Below are 23,672 nucleotides of genomic sequence, written 5' to 3' on the forward strand. Positions count from 1 at the left end.
GATTCTTGAAGTAATCCGGTAGTTGTCTTTGTTTTTCTTCTGTGAGAAAAGCCATTTGGGTGGTTGTGTCTAGATCCGCACCCAGAAAAGTTATTGTTTGGGATGGAACAAGTCTTGATTTGTGAATGTTGACTGTATATCCCAAGGCCTGCAGTAGGTGGATGGCATAATTCAAGTCCTTTACCAAAGTTTGTTGGCTGTCCACTTGTATAAGGCAGTCATCCAGATATGGGTATATTTGAATCCCCTGAAGTCTGCAGTGTGCAATTACTGATGCCAGGCATTTTGTGAATACTCTGGGCGCAGTAGATAAGCCAAAGGGCAATGCTGAGAATTGATAATGCTCTGAATCTGCAAGAAATCTGAGGTGTCTTCTGCAACTTTGTCTGATAGGGACATGCAGGTATGCCTCCTTGAGGTCTAGAATCACCAGCCAAGACCCCTTGCCCAGCATGGGAAGGAGTTGCTGTAGGGTCAGCATTTTGAATTTTGGCACAATGAGATAAGTATTCAGTGCGGACAAGTCGAGAATAGGCCTCCATTGATTTTCTTTTCTGGGAACAAGGAATAGTCTGGAATAAAATCCTTGGCCTTGTTCTGAAAGAGGAACCTTTTGTATAGCTTTCATTTGCATTAAGTTGGAGATTTGTTTCAAAGCCTCTGCCCTTTGATTTGGTGGCAGGTCTGGCATGCCTTTTCTTTTTGGCAATGTGTGAAAATGGAACCTGTATCCCTTGTCTATTATTTGCAGTGTCCATTTGTCTCTTGTAATACTGTGCCAATTTTCTGAGAATAAAGAAAGCTTTCCACCCAAAGGTGCTTCTAATTGAGCCCTGGTTGGCGGAGTCAAAGCAAAGTCATTGAGTCTGTCCTTGTGCAGCAGTTGTAGGTCCTGCACTACCTCTCTGGTTGGGAGGCTGCCATTGACGTCCTCTGTAGGAGCCTCTAGCTTGCCCTCTACCTCTGGCACGCCTGTTCTTGCCTCTCTGAAATCTTTCTGTGTCCGGAAAGGACCAATTCTTGGTAGGCCAATTTCTGCTGAATCTTGGTGGTTGGACTTGTAGAAAATCTTTGACTGTTTGTACAGATTTTGCCTTTTCCTCAAATTTCTTTAAGACCTCCTGAGCAGTGGAGCCAAATAACTTTTGCTTTTCCAGTGGAGCATCCAGAAGCTTAGCTTTAACATGGTCTGGCAGAGATTGTTCCTTCAGCCAAGCATGCCTACGTATGACTGCACCGGTCATAGCTGACCTACATGAAGCTTCCAATGCATCATAACCACACTAAGAAATGGTTGCTAACCTGCTGGGAGTTATGTACCAGATCCTGAAGTGATTTGCGATCTAGGGGTTCAGGTGAAGACAGTTTCTTATGCAATTCATCTAACAAATACTCTTGGTACTGTATCATATGAAATTGACAATTTAATGCCCTCATAGAAAGAGTAGCAGAAGTAAACACTTTTTTACCCCATCTCTCTAAAGCCCTGGACTCCCTTTCAGAGGGGAGTGGATTTTTTAGTAATGGCAGCTGCAACCCCTTTAAGGCCCTGGGAAATAGTTTCTGGATCAGCAGAGTGGGCCTTGTAAAGAAAAAGATGCGAGTCCGGGACCCTGTAGTACCTATCGGGTTTGACAGGGGCTGGAGGAAGAGTGTCAGTGGTTATGCTAGACTCAAGAGTACACATCATCAATGACATTCAAAACAGGAGGAATAGCCAAAGGTCTATGCTGAGGTAAATGCAGAAAAGTTCTTAATCTTTTCCTGGAATCAGAGAATTCCTGGCCCTGCCATTTGAAATGCTCTCTCATAGTGTGAAGGGTCTCCCCGAAGGATAGTTCATCAGGAGCGGAGGCCGAGGGGATTAATTCCTCTGCATCAGAATCCTCGTAGGCCGAAAAAGCCTCCTCCTGGTAGTCCGAGAGAGCAGAGCCATCAGAGGCCTCCTCTGAGGAGTGGGGATCAGAGGGCTCAACCCTGGGCCTTTTGTCTAGAGGGGGTTGAGAGCCCCTGTCCGGATGGGGTTGAGAGCCCCTAATTAAGGAAATAAGGTCCTCTGCTAAAGTTAGAATCTGTGAACTTGTAGAGGGTCCCTGAGGAATAACCCTGGGAGGCATAACTTTTGTATGTTTAGCAGCTTTAGCCCTGGTGAATGCCTTTATGGCCATGGATGCAGGAGGCCTAGCTGCACTACATGCTGGTGTAGTTTTGTCTAGAGGAATGGTGTCGGAAGTTTCCAAGACACCAGCTTCTGAAGGAAATTTAATAACAGACTCAGCAGGGGCCTCCGGGGCCGAGGTTGTCGGTTGAGCGGTTTCGGGGGTCAGAAGTACCAAGGACTCTGTTTCAGCCGAGACCGAGACACTCGCGGTAGGCCTGGCCGTGGTTTCAGCCGAAACCGCAGCCCGCGTGTGTCGGTCCTTGTCCTCCCGTTTCTTTGTTAAATGTGAAGTCGGAGTCTCCGACGGCATATTGTATGAAAAACTAGCCTCAAAAATTCCTCTGCAAACTCCGCCCAACGTCTAAGAGTGCGTCGGTTGAAGGAAGCACAGGCTGAACAGGCCGAGACGTCGTGGTCTGGGCCTAGGCAGGGGAGGCAGTAAGAGTGGAAATCCTTATGAGGTATTTGTTTCCCACAAGTTAAGCAATTATTAACTTTATCTGACATCGGCTGAGGCAAGAAAGAGTCCCCAATGGGGTACTTAGCTTTTGAAGTCTTCGGTAGCTGAATTACAGGAGCTGGCCGACCGGCACTTGTGAACTGCTTCTGCTTTCGGGCACCACGTGGCAAGAAAGACTGAGGAAGATGGCGTCCGGCTGACGCTTTTATACCCCAGACGTTCTGACGTCGGGGAAAGGGCGATATCAGCCGACGCCAGACCCAGACTTTGGAATCCGGCCGACCGAAGGGCTGCCTGAGGCAGGACAACCCATATGTGATGACTGCAGATGCATCCTTGAAGGACATCAATTATGTGACCATAACCCCTTCAAAAACGCACTAATCTTTTCCCAATATCCATTTTTCAAAATCAATAAACGTGTGTCCAATCAGCTTTTACATCTTTACTACATATCCAAACTGAACAAGCCATTTTATTAAAACTAAGAGATTTTATAGAGTAACAAATGTTACATGCATACATTTCCACAGAAAAACTTTCCACTATAAACTTAATTCAAGTAGTCAAACTAGTCAAACTTCAAGTAACAAAGTTTTATTCTTCAAGAAATAATGCCACTGTGAACCTCTACTACACAAACTGTATTAACTATAAATGAAAATAAAAATGTAGTAAACGAGGTGGCTAAAAGTAGATAAATTTAATAAAAGATTAGCGCTTTCACATCAATTCACGATGCTTCTTCAGACCATGAACATATCACATCACTTCCTATATATTGTGGGTATGACAAATAGGACACTAAGGGAATGCATAAGAGAACACTTAGGAGCAATTAGAAACAATGGCATAGATAGAAGTGCTCTTGCTAAGCATTCAGCTCTGTTTCACAATACACATGAATTTAGTTTTAAGGTAATAGAATGTTTGTATTTAAGCCAAAGACTAGGAGTCTAAAAAACTTGACAGAACAACGTGAACTGAAATGGATTTTAGAGCTGCAAGCAGATCCCCAGGGCTTAATGAAAGAGCTTCTATTAAGCCATATTTAAAAGGTAGACCTCTGAAATGAAATGTGTAATAATATTTTTAAGTTTGCACACACACACACACACATATATATATATATATATATATACACACACACATATATATATATATATATATATATATATATATACATACATATACACACACACACACACACACACACACACACACACACACACACACACACACACACACACACACACACACACACGTTTTAAGGTGTTGTTTTAATATACTATGCATTTACTGCCTAGTGTTTTAACATAAATATATGCGTTATGCTTGATTTTATGAGTTTAGTAGGTATTAAGTAGACATGTTAACTTTAAGAACTTGACTAAATAATTGTACAATTGATTAATTTATATATATATATATATATATATATATATATATATATATATAAAGGAAGTGATGTGATATGGTCTGAAGAAGTATCGTGAATTGGTGTGAAAGCTCTAACCATTTATTAAATTCATCTACTTTTAGCCACCTGGTTTACTACTTTTTTTAAAGTTTTATTCTTACCATCTATTGGGTCACTCAATTCACCATCTAAAATGTTCCAAAATTTTGCATCAAAATTATTATTTATAATTAAATTTGTATAACTTAGACAAGCTTTCCTTGTATATCTATATCTGGGAAGCCAATACATCCATACTCCCATTTATAGGATTTCTATAAAAAAATTATTGGATTTTCAGGATACCATGAGAATGAAGTTAACATTTTTTTCCATTTTCTTTAAAAGTTCTTTCGTCAGATATTAAAGCTACTGAATACAATATATATATATATTTTATATATATATATATATATATATATATATATATATATATATATATAAAACATTCTATACATGTGTGTGTGTGTAGATATATATAAATAAATAACATATTCTATACATGTGTGTGTGTAGATATATATATATAGTACATGCACACAAACATGTATATAATTATTTTAATAAGTAGTAACCTATCCTTAAAAGTAAAAAAATATTTGCCCCATTTTTAGTAAGTCATTTATTCATTTGACATTTGTTGACCAGGATAGTCCGACTGAGCTAAAGCCCTTTTTCATTGAGGCTCCGGGAGAAAAGGTCCACAGAAAATTACAATTAGTAAATACAATAGCATTATATTCAGACATTACAGATCTAATACATTAGGACACATGTCTATTATACAGAGATTTTTAATTTAGGCAGAGGTACAAAGAACAGTAAAAATGCAGCTTTGTATCATATTTAAATTAAGATAATTATATAAACAGTAAGAAAGAGATGCAGTAATGTGCAAGGAAAAGATCCTGTTGATAAACGGGAGTAAGAAAAATAAGACAGCTGTTTGTAAGGAATATATAGTGAGAAATAAGAAATGATCTATGGAGAACTAAGGTAGGGAAATAGGATCATAGAAGGATTAGGTGGTTAGTAAGTGGTCAAGATGGGAAGGGAAGGAGGTTGGGTTCAGAGAGGGAATGTATAAAAACGAGAATGAGAAGAGAAGGAATAGGATATGGTAGAGAGTTCAGGGGGGAATTCATACAATGACAATGTCCAGATAGTGTTTAGGTAGTCTTTTAGGGCTATCTTGAATTCATGTGTCTGATAATATTTAAATTATTTTTATTTCAAAATTATTAATTATCTTACTCGCATCTTGATTTTTATTCCTAAATGTTTTAGTTCTTTTCCCCTCCCAGTATTTACTTTTACACTTACTGTCTAGTAAATGATTTTAAAGTTTGTTTTATTATTAATTTTAGCAGCGACACTTCTTGAAAATTTCCCCATCTTTTTCTTCAACCAAACAATTTAAACCACCTATAGTTAGTAAAATATCATCTGCAAAAAGCTGTATTTTAGATCGACAGTCCTTGTTAACTGAGAATTCATAATTTTTTCATTGCTTCTTATACCATTTGCTAGGTTCAATAACTAATGCAACTAGTAGAGGGGCACCCTTGCTTTGTGTCTTTGTTTACAGTGAATCCTTGAGAAATGTAAATCCAATTTTAACATATGCCTTGGAGTCTCGCTATACAAGTTTTTTAATATTCTAATAAATTGTTCTGGAAATGCAAATGTTTCAAAGTTTTAAACCAGCAGTTCCAGTCTACAAAATGAAAAGCTCTCTCTCGATATCTACGCTAATTAGGGCCAATTTCTTGTTCATGCCTTTTACTAATATAAGACAGTTACTACCCTTTTTATTATCATACGTTAATCTATTGACAAGTCCTGTTTTATCTTTATTACTCTACTATAACTCAATCTTGTAGTGAAGATTGAAGCAAATATTTTACAGTCTACATTTAATAATAGAATAGGTCTATATGAGAAAACTAACTTATTATCCTTAAGTATAGGTGAGATTACAGAAAATTTCCATGACGAAGGAATTTTTTTGTCACACTGAATTATTCTGAAAACGTCCCTTAGTAATTCTAAAATATTTAGTGGAAGCAGACTACATAATTCCATACTTATCAAAAGATCATAGGAGGCTACTGGCCCTGAGGCCCTTATAAGCCTAGCCAATATTTTAGCCCATGTTTAGACAAATCATCACCTGATGCCCCTGTCCAGCAGGGACATGGGTGGAATCCCAGGGGTATATTTTCTGTTTCCCATCCATTTATCCAGGTTGTGCTTAAAAGGGGGTAAAGAGGTACTCTGCTTGATGTGGAGAGGGAGTCTATTCCATACATGGGGGAGTCTCTGGGACACAAATCTGTCCCACCAACAAGTCTTGTTGATGTCACAGACCAGGCTGAGGCCACGCGTGCGGGTTACTCGACTGGAACTTGACTTGCGGATATGTGGCAGTCCCATCAAGGTGGGGGTCTGTGAATGCCTTGTATGCCAGACAGAGATAACCTTGGAGGAGTCTGCATGAAGCAGAGTAGAGGGATGGGGCTTTTAGCCTGTGTATTGTAGATGTTTGAGGTCCTGGATTCTCTTGGTGAGGAACCCCTGTGGTCTCCAGCTGCTGTATGTGCTTTGCGAGGTATTTGATAATGGGCCTTATAAGGCAAGAATACAGGGATGTTATGACCTCCTTGTACCTGGAAAAGATGCCCTTATTTATGATGTGGGCCATGTAGAAGGCTTTCTGTACAACGGAAGCAACATGGTGGTCAAACGTCAGGTTGCTATCAACCTGGGTCCCCAAATCCCTCACAACTGAGTGCTTAGGACGTTGTTGTTAATGTGACAATTTGTGGGGAGGTCACTCTCCCCAAAGGGGATGATGATGCATTTTTTGGTATTCAGCTTGAGGCCATGTTTCTGGCACCAGTCAATTTGTCTGAGTGAGACCCTCTTGGATGATGTCCACATCACTAGGGGAATTGATTACGGCATCCAGATGCAGTCATCTACAAACTTGGTCAGGCATAGCCCACTGGTTTTGGCCTGCACCTCAGAAAAGTAAAGTATATCCCAAATAACAGAGGCCCCAAGACTGAACCCTGGGGTATGCCACTTGTTGCAGGTCTACTGCTTGAGGTGGCTTCCCCTATTTTTACTACATGGGTTCCATCAGTGAGCCAGTTTGCTACCTATCTGGTAACATATGGATTGATGCCTAGTTGAGAGAGTTTATCTATTATGCCCGCGTGGGGAATAGTGTCAAAGTCTTTGGCCAGGTCAAGGTAGGCGGTGTGCACAGTCTTCCCCTCATCCATGGCTTTGGTGACCATCTCAAAGTAGTCAACCAATTTTAGCAGATGTGACCTCCCTTTGATGAAGCCAAACTGTGTGAGATTGAGTGTTTGGAGGCTGCCAATGTCCTTGTTAATGAGGGCCATGATAATCCATTCCATGGCCTTGCAGATCAGGCTAGTTAGGCTGATGAGTCTATAATTTCCTGGATCGGTGGACACTCCACCTTTGTGTAAAGGGATGACAGTGGCTGTCCTCCACTCAGCTGGGACGAAGCCAGTACTCTGGTTTCGGTTGAATAGGGTGCCTAGTGGTGCTGCAAGTTCCTGCCTGAGTTCACATAGGATGCAGCCTGGGATGTTATCGGGTCCCATGGAGGCGGTATTTTTTGCTCTTGAGAGAGCAGCGATGACCTGTTTCATAGATATAAGGGGAAGTGGGCAGGTACTGGGGATGTCCTGATTTACTGATGGGGGGGACAGAGGGGTAAAGTTTTTGCTGAATCTGTCAGCCAGCATATTTGCTATATCTACAGCATTTGTATATGTGGTGTCCTTGAGCACCAGATCTGAACAGATCTGTGTGCTTCCTTTGAGGTTGCAGACATATGTGAAGAAGGCCTTATGATTGTCTCGAGTAGATGTGGCCAATTTTGCAGGATTTCACTAGTCCTCTTATTTGCTTGTTCACGCTAAGGAGCCATTGCCTCCCAATTGGACACCTGCTCCTTCTTGGTCTAGGACAGCAATTTTTTTCTTTTGTTATAGAGTTTATTACAGATGTCCACCAGATAGGTTTACTCTTCCTTGCAGAGGATGATTTAGTCCTCCCTTGCAGAGGATGATTTAGTCCTGTCGGGTATGCCTGATTCCATGCATCTATATAAATGCTCATGTAGTGCTTTGGTGTAGTTTTGGATATTGGTGGCAGTTCCTACAGAGGGGGAGGGGGCTGTGAAACTGTTTATACCATCTCTCAGCAGGCTGTAATCAGCTTTGGAGAAGTTTTTATGTCTGATCCTAGCTAGAGGGGGGTTGGGAAAGATAGTGACTTCGAAAGTGACCGCTTTGTGTTCGGATTTTACCAGGGACGGGGAGGATGATACTATACGGATGCTGCAGTGGTTACTCATGTCGATTAATACCAAGTCCAAGATGTCACCCCTTGTGGGAGTATCGATTAGCTGTTCCACTTAAAATATCTAACCTTGGAGGAGCTTTACCACTTTTCCCTTTTTTAAAACTTCTTTAACTTTTATTACGGTAATAGGCTTATTCAGAGATGTCTGTTTATTAGCAACATTTTTCTTTGAATACTTGTCAATTTTTGTAATCATCACAATTATTTCTCTCTCTGAGATCCTCATGGATTTTTTAAAAAATATTAAGCATTTTCTCTATGTCTAAAAATTTTAGTGCAAGGATTTCTGAAACTGATTTGTACCTTTTTGCTTAACATCTTGCTTCTATTAACTAATCTATATAGAGTTTTGAAGTCATCTGAACTGTGTAAGTTTAATTTTTTTTCTAAAGCTAGCTCTACTTTATGTTAAAAGGTTTGATATTTTATCATTAATTTTTTTTAATAACTTCATTATTATCTAATTTATTTGATTGTTCAAATCATCATGAGCTGGTTCAAATCAAGACAAGGTACGCTTTTCAAGCAAGTTGAGATCTTGAGAAGGAGACACCCATTTCCTAGACGTGCAAGTAAGCAAGACCCCTTTCAAAACTATTGAACTTGTGCACTGTTCGAAAGAGTATTCTAAATGTAGACTAGCAGAAATGTGACAAATGTACCTTAAGAGAAGAGTACAACAAATCACTAGACAGTAACTCACAAATAACAAAGAACCAGAGGCAACTGGGGAAAGAAAAATGTCCTCAAATTCTTTGAGTGGCACTAACTAGAAAATCTATTCAACTTGTTTACATAGGATTTTTTTTTGTGTGTTTAGTAGCAGGCTTTTTCACCTCCTTTGGTGCCTACTTCCATGTCCTCGGAGTTTAAAAGGTATTACAATTCTATCATCCATCAAACTAGTTTTAGAGTTTCCAGATCAGGGTGTAAGAAACGGACCTTGTCTGGATTTACAAGCACATGTGGCAGTTGCCTTTGGGAGAAGCATTGAAAAGAAAAAACCTTGACTAGCAGATTGACAGGTGCTGGTTCTGCAACTCTCTGAAACAGCATGCTGTACATAATGGGAGGAAAAAGAGAAGTCAGGTTCCCTGGGGAGGATGGACCCCCTGAAAAAGAGGAAGGGATTCTCTATCACCAGGAATATCCCCAATGGAATACAGTTAGAACCAAAATGTCTGAGACTGTGAGGCCATAAGGAAAGAAGCAGTTTCAGGAATATAGGAGGATTGCCAGGGTGAGAAGTAAAAGGAACCTAAACAGATGGATAGTCATGCTCACGGAGGGTGGAGGTGGGTGACTGTCCTTGAGATGTCCAATATTTTTTTCTTTCTTTTTGAGCCTCCTTGCCACTTTTTTTTTTAACCCTGACCAGTTGGCTCCTTGCTGTTTAAATTCTTTATGGGTAAAGATGGTGCAGGAAGAAGAAAAACCATTACAGGTTTAAAAAAGGAGGGTTGGAAAATCTGAATCACAGCTTATATCAGTTTTCCCTTTTCATTACACTTCTTCAGTATCGCAGTTGCAGAATGGCCAGAAAGTTTCCTTTCCCCAAAGGTGAGATTAAAATTTCAGATTTAACATCTTCTGGAAGGTTTTGATTAGGAAGCCAACAAGTCTCTTCAAAACTGATCCATATGCAGAAGCCCGACAGAAGGAGTCAACTGTATCAGAAGATTTTAAATGTTTTGTCAAGTGCGAAGCACCTGCCCCAGAAGCATTTCATTTGTTACCTCAAAAGGAAGGAAGATTAATTATTAACTTTTGTATATTCTAAAAAGACAAAAGCTAAAACAGTAACATACGAGCTTGACAGCTCAAAATTCTGAAAGTTATAAGTATTCCATTTTCTCCAAGCAGGTTGAGAAGAGGAGGAAAAGCAGTAATCAGGACATTGGCAAATTCCAGTAAATCTGGCCTGTCCATGGAAATAGAAAACAGGTGGATGGAAGTTTTTCTCACAAAGCACATCCTCATTTAAACAATGTTCATTTCTTAGGTAAACTGAACCAAGGATACAAAACCCCCCATCCCTGCCAAGTTAATACCTTTTACCTGCTGCTTTCCCAGACAATGTAAAAAGTGGATAACAAGCAGTGTTTAGTGATTTGGAAGGCTACACTAAGAGGACCAGAAGAGCAAGATGGCTGGTCTGTGGAACAACTACAGGACACAGCAGAGGCCAATGGCTAAGGCCAACTGAACAGGCCTAACCCTTTTAAATTCCTTAGTGCGTGTGTGTGTGTGTCTGTCTCTGTGTGTGTGTGTGTGTGTGTGTGTGTGTGTGTGTGTGTGTGTGTGTGTGTGTGTGTGTGTGAGCACGGGAAGAAAGAACCATGGCAAGAAAGACTGCTAGTCCATTTCTAAGCCTGGAAAGATGATTGAAGAGCAGGTAGTGAAATATTTCATTTTTTTTAATCAAAAAGTAAACCATTCCTCACAAAAAGTTTACACAAGCACCAACAATACTGTATTATCTCAAGGAAATAGCCCAAGTCACTGTGTTTTATATCAAAGGTAACAAAACTGGCAAGAAAAGTAAAATGTTTAGTCAGAATAGTAGTAAAATAGGAAGGGTTTCCTCAAATAGGGACTTATCTGCCAACCTGTAGAAGGATCGCGAGCCAACTGACAGAATCAGAGGCCCATCAAAGAAGGGCTTGCTTCAGTGGCAAAAAAAAAAAAAGCAATGAAGTATTTTGTCACTTCAGCTACACTGTATAAGGAGCTCCTCAGGCACACCTGGTGGTTTGAGGGAGCTCCTCAGGCACTCCTGGTGGTTTGAGAGCATGGAAAACTCTACACTAAGAATATGGCCAGGTAAAATTCAAATAGCCTAGGCTACTACAATGGTTATCCATTTTATGAACATCTGTAAATACCTTTTACTATTATTTTGCTATTCCACTCAATTATTCTATCCTTGCCAAAAAAAAAAGAAGAATTATGTAACATTTATTTATTTACTTACATTTGTTGACCAGGAGTGTCCGACTGGACGTAGGTCCATTTTCAGCAGAAGCCCGGGGAGAAAAGCTCCACAGTTGAAATAAACAGACAGTAGTTACATTGGATTACAGAGTGATTAACAATTTAACATAGCAATTACTTACAACATATTTACAGATGAAGAACATAATACATCAGTAGACAACTAGAATCTTTATCTGTGAAGTACATGACAGACATTAACAAATTTTGCAATAAGAAGTTTCTGCTGTATAATAAGTACTAGGCTTATGAGCATCTGAGCTTGCTATAATCAAGGTAGTTAGTGGAGTGGAAAGAAAGGTAGTGGTTGGATGGGGTGGGCGATATTAGAGTGGGAGTTGCAAGGGCATAGCCAGCATGTTTTTAGGTGAGCTTTTAGTAAAGTTTTGAAGTGGGTGCATGATGGTGCAGAGGTAATTGTGGGTGGAAGGGAGTTCCATAATTTGGCTATGGTGCAAGAGAATAGTGCTTCACCAGCAGAGTTATTGGCTTTAGTGATCTGAAAGTGATTTTTGTTGCTGGATCTTTGTGGTCTGGTGGTGCGAAAGAGCTGGAGTAGATTCTGGAGGGATGGGACATTTAGAGGATGGTTTACTAGTTTGTGGGCAAGTGAGAGTTGATACCACTGAAGGAGGCGAGGGTAAACATGAACACTCAGTGCTAATATAAGCTCTACCAATTCATTAAACTTTATCAAGCTTTCTGAATATGCCTTTAGCAATAATTCGAATACATAGATCTGTATTTTGTATTAAGTTCCGTTATAGTAATTTGCTTTTCATGATATAACTACTGCTACACAAAATGTGTATAATATATTTTATACTGATACAATTACACCTGAAAGCAAAAGCATACGTACCAGATTCACCCAAAAGTTTATCCGGCAAACACAATTGTGGAAAATATTAATTAGAACAGCAAAATAAAAGTATGACTTCTTGTATATTTTTCTTATGTGCTTTACATCCCCTATTGCTTCCCAGTTGTCAGTAATAGCAGTCACTCTTGAAAAAAACAAAACTGGCCCAATCATTCCCCATGCAATGTAGAAGCTCATCTGTGAAGGCAGTCATACAAAGCAGCCATTAGGGGGTTTTCTTTTTCTCATCCCAACTTCCTCCCCAAGTGGCTAATTTGCATACTCCTAAATATGAGGGCTACAAATAATTTCACCTGTGAGCATGCATGTTCTTGTGCCTACCTCATGAAGGTAGCTGTAGCTTTGTAACACCAACTATATTCCACCATATCATATGCTGCTTGCTCTTCAATTTTCTCTCCAACAGGCTCCACCACTGCAATGGGCCTGGTCACTTCCATCTTGTAGAATGGGCAAGCTGGAATCAGGCTCTCTCCAAAACCTCATCCCCCCCAACTATCAACAGGGAGCAGATCCTTGTGACGCTCGCTAAGGCCAAACACAATGCTCCAACGAGCAGCGACAATATCCCCTGTTGCCTCCTAAAAAGCCTAAAACATGACCTAGCTGGAACACTTGAGACAGTCTTCAACTACAGATTCAAAACAGGTTACGTACCAAATAAATGGGAGACCATAACAGTCATCTCTCTTCATGAGCATAGACCAACCAATCACTCTTCACAAGGGTGAACCAACCGACCCAACTTCAGGAACTACAAACCCATCAGTCTGACATGCAAAGCCATGAACGAATTATGGAAGGGACCAAAGACACTGGCAACCTATAGGCACTGGACCCATACCAATTTGGCTTTGTTAAGGGAGGGCAAACTTCTTCATGAGGATCACCAAGGCTATAGACAGGAAAATGGTGCATACCACCTACCTTGATTGGGGTATTGTAACAAAACTCTCAGAACTAGGCATAAACCCTTACATAATTCACTGGATTGCAGGCTGGCTCACAATTAGGACCCCAGAAGTCAGGGAGAGGTGAAGCCACCTACACCAGGAAACTGGTCACCAGATGAGTACCCGGGGATCAGTGCTGGGCCTGCTCCTGTTTAGCTTTTACTTCTAAGAATTGGATGCCAATGTCAAAGGCCTCTGGCTCACCAAGTTTGCAGATTACTGTAAATTGGGAGCTATCATAGATTCCCCCCTACGACGGCAACATCCTACAAGAGGGTATAGCAAATAAATGACTAGTGCCAAAGTCATGCATTAAACTTCAACATGAAGGAATGCATTATAGTGTCCTTTGGGAAATCTTTCACCCAAGCTAATTACTCCACTGATAAAAACAGCCTTAAGAGATGACCCAATAGTTAGGGATCTGGAAATGTATGTAGACAGTAATCTGGCCTTCAACCAACATGTAGCCAAGACAGTAAGAAAATCATTCTATGTCACACAAATTATAAGCAAAGGTACTGCATCCAGGTCCAAGGAAGTTCTAGTACCACTCTACTCAGCCCTTATCAGACCGGTCATTGACAATGGCCCCCTTAGTGTGAACCTAACCAGGCACTTGCAACAGCTGGAATGGCTTCAAAAAGGTTCCTCACCAGGAAAATCCAGCTTATGAATACACTGTCTAACACAGACTGCCTTAAGGCCCCATCTCCATACTCAAGTCTCTTACAGGTTACTGAGAGGTAATCTATATGCCTAGCATAAAAGGCATCCTTAGATCCAGCTGTGATGGATCTCTTGCATAACTGCAAACCAAATAGCAACAGAAGCACTAGATCCAAACACCTGAACTTTGCCTGAAACATAAACAGAACATGCTGGAGAGACAGATGTGCATCTCAAAGGATCCCCATGCTATGGAATAAGCTCCCCATCTAAATAAAGCAGAGTTCACACCTGACCCTATTCAGAAGAAACTTGATCACTGAATGGAAAATTGGAAATTCACCATCAGTCTAGCCCCAATGTCTCTGATAGACAGAGGTTGACGGTAAGTAAATTAATCTCCAACTAACTTACTCCCCCAGCATAGCCCTTAGCTACCTCTTTACTAACATATCCAACTACATAGGTGCCCAAGGAACTCTGGGACAAAACTGGGTTGGGTTCCACAGCTAGGTTTATAAAGACCCTGGTGGTCATTAGCCTATTATAAACTAGCTCATCCAGTGTTCAAGCCACTAAATCAACATCAAGCTGTCTGGGTAGTCAGTCTCACTCATGTATATCATAGACTCTGGCATGAATTTGTTTATTTGCTAAATATTATAAAGCATATTCTTTTTTTCCTTTTAGAAAAGTCTGAAAAAACCTGACAAACAGTAAAATAAAAAAGTGATATTATGGAGAATGGAATGGTTAGACAGAAAGAAATGGTGCAATACTATTGTAAATGAAATAAAAGCATGACTGATGTCAGAAAAGCAACATTTCTACTTTGTGGGATTTTGTTTTCTAGTAGGGAAACCTAACAGAATACATCAATGAAAGGTAAAATGCACTATAGAGTAATTAATAAAAGCATGTGGATTTTAAAAGGTGTAAAGTAGAAGAAATAGTAAATCATTTTTAATGAAAAAGGATAAACAGAAACAAGTTATGCTAAGTTTCCTTGTATATTTTGTTGAAGTGGAAATATCAACTTATGATTCCCTTCTTGTAAATTATTATGTTTTATATAAAACTTTCCAGACTTTTCAGTTACTGTAGTGAGATCCTTTATATACACCTCACCTACCACCAAGTCAAGCAGGTGGGATTTTTGAGTTACTCTCATCCAATGGAAGATCTCGGCTGTGCAGCACATACTGAAGCTGTGGTACAGTGGGCGTAGGGGTGGGGCTAGTAAATCAATCCAATACACCGTGTGCCAGAATAATCCCCATGGCATTCTGATCTTCCTGGCATCAAAGGCAAGTGCACTACATATTTAGTTACATGGTAGCTTGCTTTAGATGGAGCAATAATGAATATTTCACAATTTTATTCCATAATTGACACCATGTAGTACAGGTCCTCCTTTAAAATATTTCAGGGGGTAGCACACGAAAAAATACACAATATCAGTCTCAAATTATTTCCTTTTTTATAGCACATTTTATTACTGGGTATTATCTTTAAAGAATATGACCAAGATTGGCAGCGGAATTCTATAGTCCAGTATAATCCTCAAGATGTGGTACGAAAATTATTTCTGCTGAGAGGCTTGACTTTCCTCTGTTAACACCTGCTAAATGTACACAATTGTACACAATTTTTAAAGCTGTACTTAATAGCCTTCTACGAGTCCAATGACCCTCAAATGCTTTACCTTCAATATTCAAATTCAGTCAAGTTTGCAGGTGGTTAATACTTTATTTCATATTTTCCACTCTGTATTTGTTCATAAATGGAGAAAGAGCATCCAAGCCAACCTTCTGAAAATGTTAATCTCTGGATGTGTTCACAAGTTAAGAATTTGACTTGAGCTGCCATTTGATAATCTAATTTACAAGATGCTTTCTGCAGGATGTTCTTGGTCTAAACCAAAGGAGAAAAGTCCAATTTAATAAGCAAACTTCAGTGGCTGTGTTACATCCCTTCTCTGGGCCAGTGATCAAGGAGTCTCAATCTTCACCACGGCCACCAGTGAGGGACATTCACTTGGAACAAAAATGGTATTATCGGATGCAGCTCTCTGCAACAAGCACAATTTCCCTTAAGAACACAAAGGGAATGCACACTCCAGTCCTAGGACTTGAATCCCTCATTCTCTCTCTCCAGGCCCCAAATAAGACTCCACATTGACCACAGCTGTAGAGTTGAGTCTTCAGCAGAGTATTCCAAGCAAAGTCCTCCACCACCCTCTCTGTGAAACAGTGCTCTGTGTCCCTGCTCCAAGTAGCGTGCGTGCGCACACACACACACACACACACACACACACACACACACACACACACACACACACACCTAGGAAAGGCTGGCACAGCTTTACCCTCTGCCCAGACTATAAGGTAGATACTGCCACCAAAACACTCCAAAGCCAGCTACTCTAAGGCTCTTACCAAGGTATCCAATTACACTTAGTAAACTTAACACTTACAGAAATAGTAGAATTTTGAAAAAAAAAAGCAAGGCTTTCAGGATTGACTACAGTATCATCAAATAAATATAAGTACTCTCAAAGGTTAAAATATTCCCTAAAAGCCACAATGAAAATTTTAAATATATGTAATAAAGTGAACATGAAACACTGAATATTTATTTACAACAAAACACCAGACTTTCAATCACAGGAAAAATAATCACAAGAAAAATAACACTGATGGAAAGATTCAGACAGATACAGAAAAAAACAATACTTAACTAATCTTACTATATTCTCCTGACTGATCTAAAGAATTACTGTCCTCTAATTCACTTACTAGAGCAAGACAAGATGAAGTGGGTGAGTGATCCTTCTTTGTCAGGTTTTACAGACAGACAACTCAGACTTCTGTCTCATCTAGTACTACAATATCACTTTAGTGCTAGATTACAGAATGACATCACATATCTGGGCACATGACTTCTGGTTTCCACACTACCCCCTTTCCTAGAAACTGAGCCAGAACCTTGCATACATGTGCCACCATATACACAGGCACATACACAGCTTTGCCAAGATGTGTTATAACATCTGGAAGCTATAAACCCATTTCAAAAACTTGCACCCTTCCAGGGTAGCAATTAGTTCACCCCCAAGGATGATACACAGTAGGATTTCTAGTCCTGGCTTTCAGACATGTTGTCTCTGGCTGCAACCATAACTGTAAGATACAATCTTTATGGCCTAAAACCAGGTAATTTAATTTAAGACTATTTTTCGAATCTAGCTGGACTGACATTAACCTCTTCTGAGATTAATCTCTTCTCTTTCAGTACTCTCTGTTACAATATTTTTCATTTCAACAGTTACAATGCAGTCTGACATACAAGAGTATTTCTTTTCTGTCCAGCAGGACCCACTGTTGGTACATTTTTAACACAAGCAGCTTTACAAATACATTTTCAACACAAGTACCTGTACAAATCAGTTTGATAAACAAATGACGTATAATTCTTTACAAAACTCCAGCTAGTTATGATGGCATATGTTATTACACATCCACTGCCCTACTTCTCCTGGCATAGCCGATAGTACCAAACATCATCACAGGCTGTGTAAACAGTTTTTCAATGTATAGTTTCTACTGCTTTATATGAAAATGTATGCATATAGACTCTAGCCTGTTTTTTCTAGAATTATTTCAAGTATTGCATGTTTTGATGATGAGTGACAGGACAAAGTTGCCAAGGTGGACACTATATCCTGCTATTCCTCCATGTTCTACAGCTTCTTCAGGACTCTGACATTCCTGCAAACTTATCACTGCAAAGTGTTATGCAAATAAAAAGGCCTCATCTCTAAAAATGAGGTCAAATACATATCCTAAGTACTGGGCCTCTCACCCAATGGTTTATGTTTCCAGGGCAAATATTCTTCATCAGGGTTTTGAAAAGCAAAAGGTTTTGGTGTTACTGGTCTTCCAAAATGGCTGCACACTGGTCAATGGCTTAACGGCAGTTCTCACAGTGTGGAAAAAAGAAAACTAAAATACCAAGGACCAACCATTCTGCCCATTTTATTAAAAGTCAATTACTAGCTAGTAAGTACACTGCCTGGATGCCAGCAAAGAAACTTAGCCTGTAAAAAAATCAACTAGAAAAGGTAGAGAAAGCATGGACTGTGAAGAATCCTGTAGCTGTACAACAAAAAGCAGTTCAAACTCTACCTTTGGTACAAGAGATAGCTTCCATTGATTTTAAAAGGAAAAATGGCAGATTAAAACAAATGAAACATTAATGCGTTTATCATTAACTCAAATAAAAGGCTGGAAAAAATAGAAGAAACTTTATACAAATATTCAGATGAACTGATCAAACTGCAAAAATCAGAGGTCAAACAAAAAGAAGAAAGGGTTAGCCAAGTATGACACTGTTCCAAAAGAGCGGTTTCAAAAAATGGAAGAGGACAGAGCCCACAAAGAAAACCTGAGATTTTCTGCTGTACCAGAGAAACTAGAACAGATGGTATTAAAGAATTTGTATGAAAGTGCAAATAAGTAAATGGAATAGTTTTCCACAGCAGGACTTAACTGAAAGGCCACACTGTGGCCATGAGAAATCAGCCAATACCTGTATCAGTAAAGATGCAATCATACCAACAGAAAGAATTGGTAGCAGAAGGGTAAAGTATTAAAAACTGGAGACTGAGTGTTTGTTAAAAATGATTATTTATTGTAAACTAAGCAGAAGAGAAGCAAATTTATCCCACCAATCAGGGAATGTCAACAGGCAGGTGCAAGATTCAAGCTGTTGTATCCAGCTGTCTTCAGAATATTTTTTTCCTGGAAGACCAAGTCATTTTTGATGCAGAACAGGTGAAGGTGGAAATACAGAAGCTAATCCAACAAAAAAAGTGAGCCATCAAACAGGAGGGGACTCTGCTTCTCTTTCTTCTTATAAGAAAGTAGAGAAATTTTGCCAGTCAAACCTTTTCTAATGTTTGAAAGGAAAATGCTTTGATGACAGAAAAAAAAAGCACAGGAGTTTACTAGAAGAATCAAAACTACCTTGGATTTGAACCATAGACTGGGGTTGGGAGATGGAGATGGAACAGGAAGATGACCAGGAACACTGAAATTAGTGAAGAGAAATGCGAGACTCTAAAGCATCAATCACATTTCTGCAGTATGGATATGCAAGAAAAAGGGACTGAGAAAGTTTGGACTTCTGTTAATATGTGCAAGGGGGGCTGAAAGGTATATACTCATTTCATGTCATCAATGTTTGGAAGAACACTAAAAGATAAAAGTAACCAAGTTAAACAATTTTTATTCTTAACAATATTTGTATAAAACATTTCATGATATATATTGCAAATTGTATAGTGAAGCGTTTTTAGTAATTGTGGTTATGTGATAAAGATCCTAAAGTAAACAAGGACTATTTTTTAGTTTTAATAAATGCAGTAATTACAGTGTCAAAAGAGAAGAAAACTAACATGCTTTTGTCCAGCCTAATATGCTGTAATCTGCTGGGGTGGGGGATGGGTTGTACTGATTATAATGTACGAGTTGAGAGGTTTTCTCCTACTTTTAAAAAGGTAAATGTCTGGATTAATGCCCTTGCCTTAATCCAATATATTTTTTTGTGCAAGCATCTGGACTTTAAAAATAAGAGACCATTGAATGTACTGAAACATTTTCCTTTAGCAAATAAATGTTCAGTGCGAGTTGAGAAGTCTGCAGCTGAGGGCAGCTGTAAATTCTATTCTTATGTATCCATGGAGTTAAGCTGACTACAGATGCAAGCAATAAATATCAAAAGTTCTGGGCAATGTGTGCGGAGGTAAAATTAAAACCCTCTAAGAACAAGCAGTTTAGTAAAAATAAATAAAGTTTGAAATTATTATAAGTGAATAAGAGACAGCAGTTTTCCTGGCACCTGGATACTTCAATGCATTTACTAAATCAATGTATAATTTAGTTTTATTTAAAATATAGCTGCTGCACTTTTTTCTTAAGGTTAAAGGTTAGTTTTCTGAAAGCATAAAATCAGATTTTTACATTTTGGAGAGGAATAAAGATAAGACAAATTAGTATTAAGTAGGAGCACAGACCAACATGCACCTTGGCATGGATAAGCTTAATTTTAGGTTAGATAATACCTGTGGGTGCAGCTGCCAATTTTGGAAAAGTATTACTATCAGGATGGTTAACCTCATTATTTGAAGATGTATATTGTGTGTTGTGTTTGTTTTAAGTTAATATGTTATTGGGGTGTCCTGGGGGTGTATTTGAGAGTTTTCAGTAAAACAAAAAGTCTTATAGGTTCAAATGGAAACACCAAGACATACAAAGACCAACCTGCTAAACACTAGTGGGTGCATGTAACATAAAAGCTGGAAAACAGACCCTTAAAAACTGTCATATATAATAGGTGGGAATAACAACTTCTTATATAATGACTAAACTACCCATATTTTAGAATGTGAATGGCCTCACAGGTCTAGACAAATAGGTAAGGAGTACTGAATTATATTAAGAAATGGAGAGTACAAATAGAAGTGCTTCAGGAGACACATCTGGAAGGAAGTGAACATACAACTTTGATTAAGAAAGGATTTTAGGATGGATATTTAGCAAAATATCCATACCAATTGCTAAAAAAGCTCCAGTACTGATAAAAGAGGAAGAAAAGATAATGGTAGCTATATAGTGGTAAGGGGCTACTAGCCAGAGAGGAGGAGTATGCTGCTATATATTTACATTCCACCTAAAACTGCTTGTTATGGAGCTTAAGAAATTTTTGGGTCTAATCAGCTTTCAGTAGGAAATATTACTTGTAGCTAAGGAATGGAACTTGATTTGCAACACTGAGGATGCATCTGGGTGCCCTAGAACAGAAAATGTAACAAGAGGGTAAATTTCTGAAGACATTTATGAAAATATTTGTTATGGAAAATTAACTCAGTAGTAGGAATTCTATTATTTCCCAAGGTACAATAATTGGACTAGACTAGACAGACAACATTTCACAGGAACATGTACATTTAACTGAAAGCTTCAACACACATCTATTTCAGATCATGTGCCAATAACACGAGATAAAAATGCAAGGTAATGAAGTAAAAATGAGACAAGCACTTCCCCATAGGAATTTACGGAATGGGTAGTGGAAATTATTCAATTATTAAGGAAGGTAATTTCTCCAGATATCACAGTTAGTGAGTGGGTTAAAATCGAAGTGGAGTTTAAAAATTAGAGTAGAAATAAAAGGAAAAAAAAGATATGATTAAGAAGTAACAATAATTATTTAGATGGTCTCACAAAAGTAAACCATTTCAGAATAAGGGGAATCTACAGAACAAGAAGTACAAATGCAGTGAGCTAAACAGAAGATGAAGGAGTGTCTGGATAATGTGTACAAGTTTAGAAAAACTGCTGCTGAGCAACTGTAAGTACAATATTTAAAAAAGTTAAATGTATAGTTTCTCAATAAACAGTTAACATATTCAGTACTCCAGAAGGCCAAAACTGAACATTTAAGACCAGGTAGGAAATGTACCCTCTACACATAGCCATGAAAATGTGAAGAGAGTTTCCCCTCCTCAATATATTGGATGCCTTGAACAGTCTCTGTCCTGTGATTCACAATGCAGGCAGCATAGGCAACTGAGGAAGGACTGTATCCACTGCTCAAGCAAATTCTGATGCCAATTTTCCATGTCTTCAATACAGGACAAAAGCCACACGTAACAAGGTCCCAAAGGAACTACTATAGAGGAAATGGCAGCACCAGAAAACATGAAGACTCTGCATAACAGAAGGATCAATAACAAATAAATTAACACTTACTAAACAGAAAAGCTAATTTTACTTGAATGTACATCTAGCACCTCACTTGGAGGGAGCTCATTCTTCCAAGTTGTACTACACCAGATCAATATTAGATTGTGCTTCCACACCCCAGCTGTGATAAAGATCACATTAAGGACAACACTCATGTAGAATGTTTTGGTCAAAGCTGGATATTAGCTAGATAGGCAGTAGTAGTGGCCCTGCGTAACCAAGTGATAGGCTGGCAGTGCTGGGAGTAGGGCATTGTTCTAGAAAATATGTCACATATCAACAGTTGCTCTGCAGTTATGAAAAAAAAGTAAAATACTGGCATTATTACTTCTGACATCACAGAGCAACAGGTGCCAAAGAATCAAGATGAACACTGTATGTGGCTTCTCCATGGTCATCTTTTTATAATTAATATGGCTTTTAGATGCTATATTCTACTGGCCCCCAATACTACATTTTCAATTAATATAGACATTAAACTGTGAAATAACAATCATTACTGTATGATCTTGCAGATTTATTTTTTTTTCAGCTCAAGCAACAGCAATGTCAACTGTCACCAACAACATAATTGTACATATTTACACATCCAAATTTCAAGAGACAAAAAAAGAAATAAACCACTTACACTAGACGATGCCACCGTTTGCAAACCAGTGATGCTTTCAGTAAATCAGTTAAAGGCAGAAAAAAAAAGATTCCCAGTAGCAATTCATCTGGAATGGATTCCCATAAAACACCTTTGAAATCAGAAAAAAAACAAACAAAAAAAAGTTAAAAACCTGTGAGGAAGCCTACAAACTATGGTTACATCTGTTGTGCAAACTTCGGTAAAACACAAAGCAGCCTGGCAACATACAGGATCGGTGTCAGGATTTCTGCCCCCCCCCCCCCCCCATTACTCCAGCATACATTTCCTACCTTAGTTTAAGAATTCTAAATTAATTTCACAAAGGAATTAAAATGGTGTTCTAGTCATTCTTCTCAATCAAAACTTGCAAAAAAACTAATGAAATAAATTAAAATAAACCTGTTCCAAGTTCAAACATTTAAAATCTTTTTTTGGGGGGGGACTATAAAACTTTACAGTTTAATTCAGAGTATATTTGTTTTTTTTAGCACAGCTGTAAAGTTTCACAGAACTAGACAGTTCTTAAATGTGGGCCTGCACATGGCTTCTACTTCCTTTCCAGAGTCATGTCTGAATTCGTACCATCTAGATTCACTACCTCTCCTTGACATTATGTATGCTAGGAGTTGCACGTTACATATTCAGTATGTGAAGGATGGCTTTATGCAGCTTAATCATCTAGTGGCAAGGTGTCCCATATTTACTGTGAAGGACCCAAACTGAAGAATACACCATGCCATTCAGCAAACCAGCTTATGTACAGAGGAGGGGGGTTAGAGCAGACAAAACATCCTCTCAGGTGAGCATTTGTCTCCGCTGTAAAGCATCACTTACTACTGACATCCTATGCCTTTACAACACTCACAGTACAAGGTGAAGCTGATGTCACCATCTCACATCCACTTTGACCCATGAAATGCACAAAACAAACAAGTGAAATTCTGCCTGATGCAGGCTGCTGAGGTTTGGCTAGGACGTTCCACCACTATGACAACAGTTTGACACACAAACTGCCAACTGCTTAGGAAAAGACAATCTAGAACAGTAGTAAAAAGATGATACCCTAATACATAAGGAGGTTCAGGAAAAGCACAGACAAATTAAAAAAACAAACAAAAAACAAACAAACACAATGCAAGCTTTCACACGCACAGCACATGTAGAGAATATATATACACAAGCTGACAAAAAAAAAAAAAAAAAAAAAAAAAAGTTGATGTCAGTTAGTCACAAGGTCTCTACTTCAA

The 23,672-nt window shown here is 38.9% G+C and overlaps 1 protein-coding gene across 2 annotated transcripts in view; it reads right to left on the reverse strand.

Annotated features, from left to right (window-relative positions):
- The window catches only part of SKP2 (S-phase kinase associated protein 2), a 420,463-nt gene that overhangs the window by 340,132 nt on the left and 56,659 nt on the right, over positions 1–23,672 (reverse strand). For both annotated transcript variants that reach the window (XM_044069967.1, XM_044069968.1), the window contains exon 3: positions 22,423–22,534. In XM_044069967.1, the coding sequence (XP_043925902.1) occupies positions 22,423–22,534 (112 nt within the window). The remainder of the gene's footprint in view (positions 1–22,422; positions 22,535–23,672) is intronic.

The sequence above is a fragment of the Protopterus annectens genome, chromosome 1.part0 (genome assembly GCF_019279795.1).
Source record: "Protopterus annectens isolate FY-2018-M chromosome 1.part0, PAN1.0, whole genome shotgun sequence".
Taxonomy (NCBI): Eukaryota; Metazoa; Chordata; order Ceratodontiformes; family Protopteridae; genus Protopterus; species Protopterus annectens.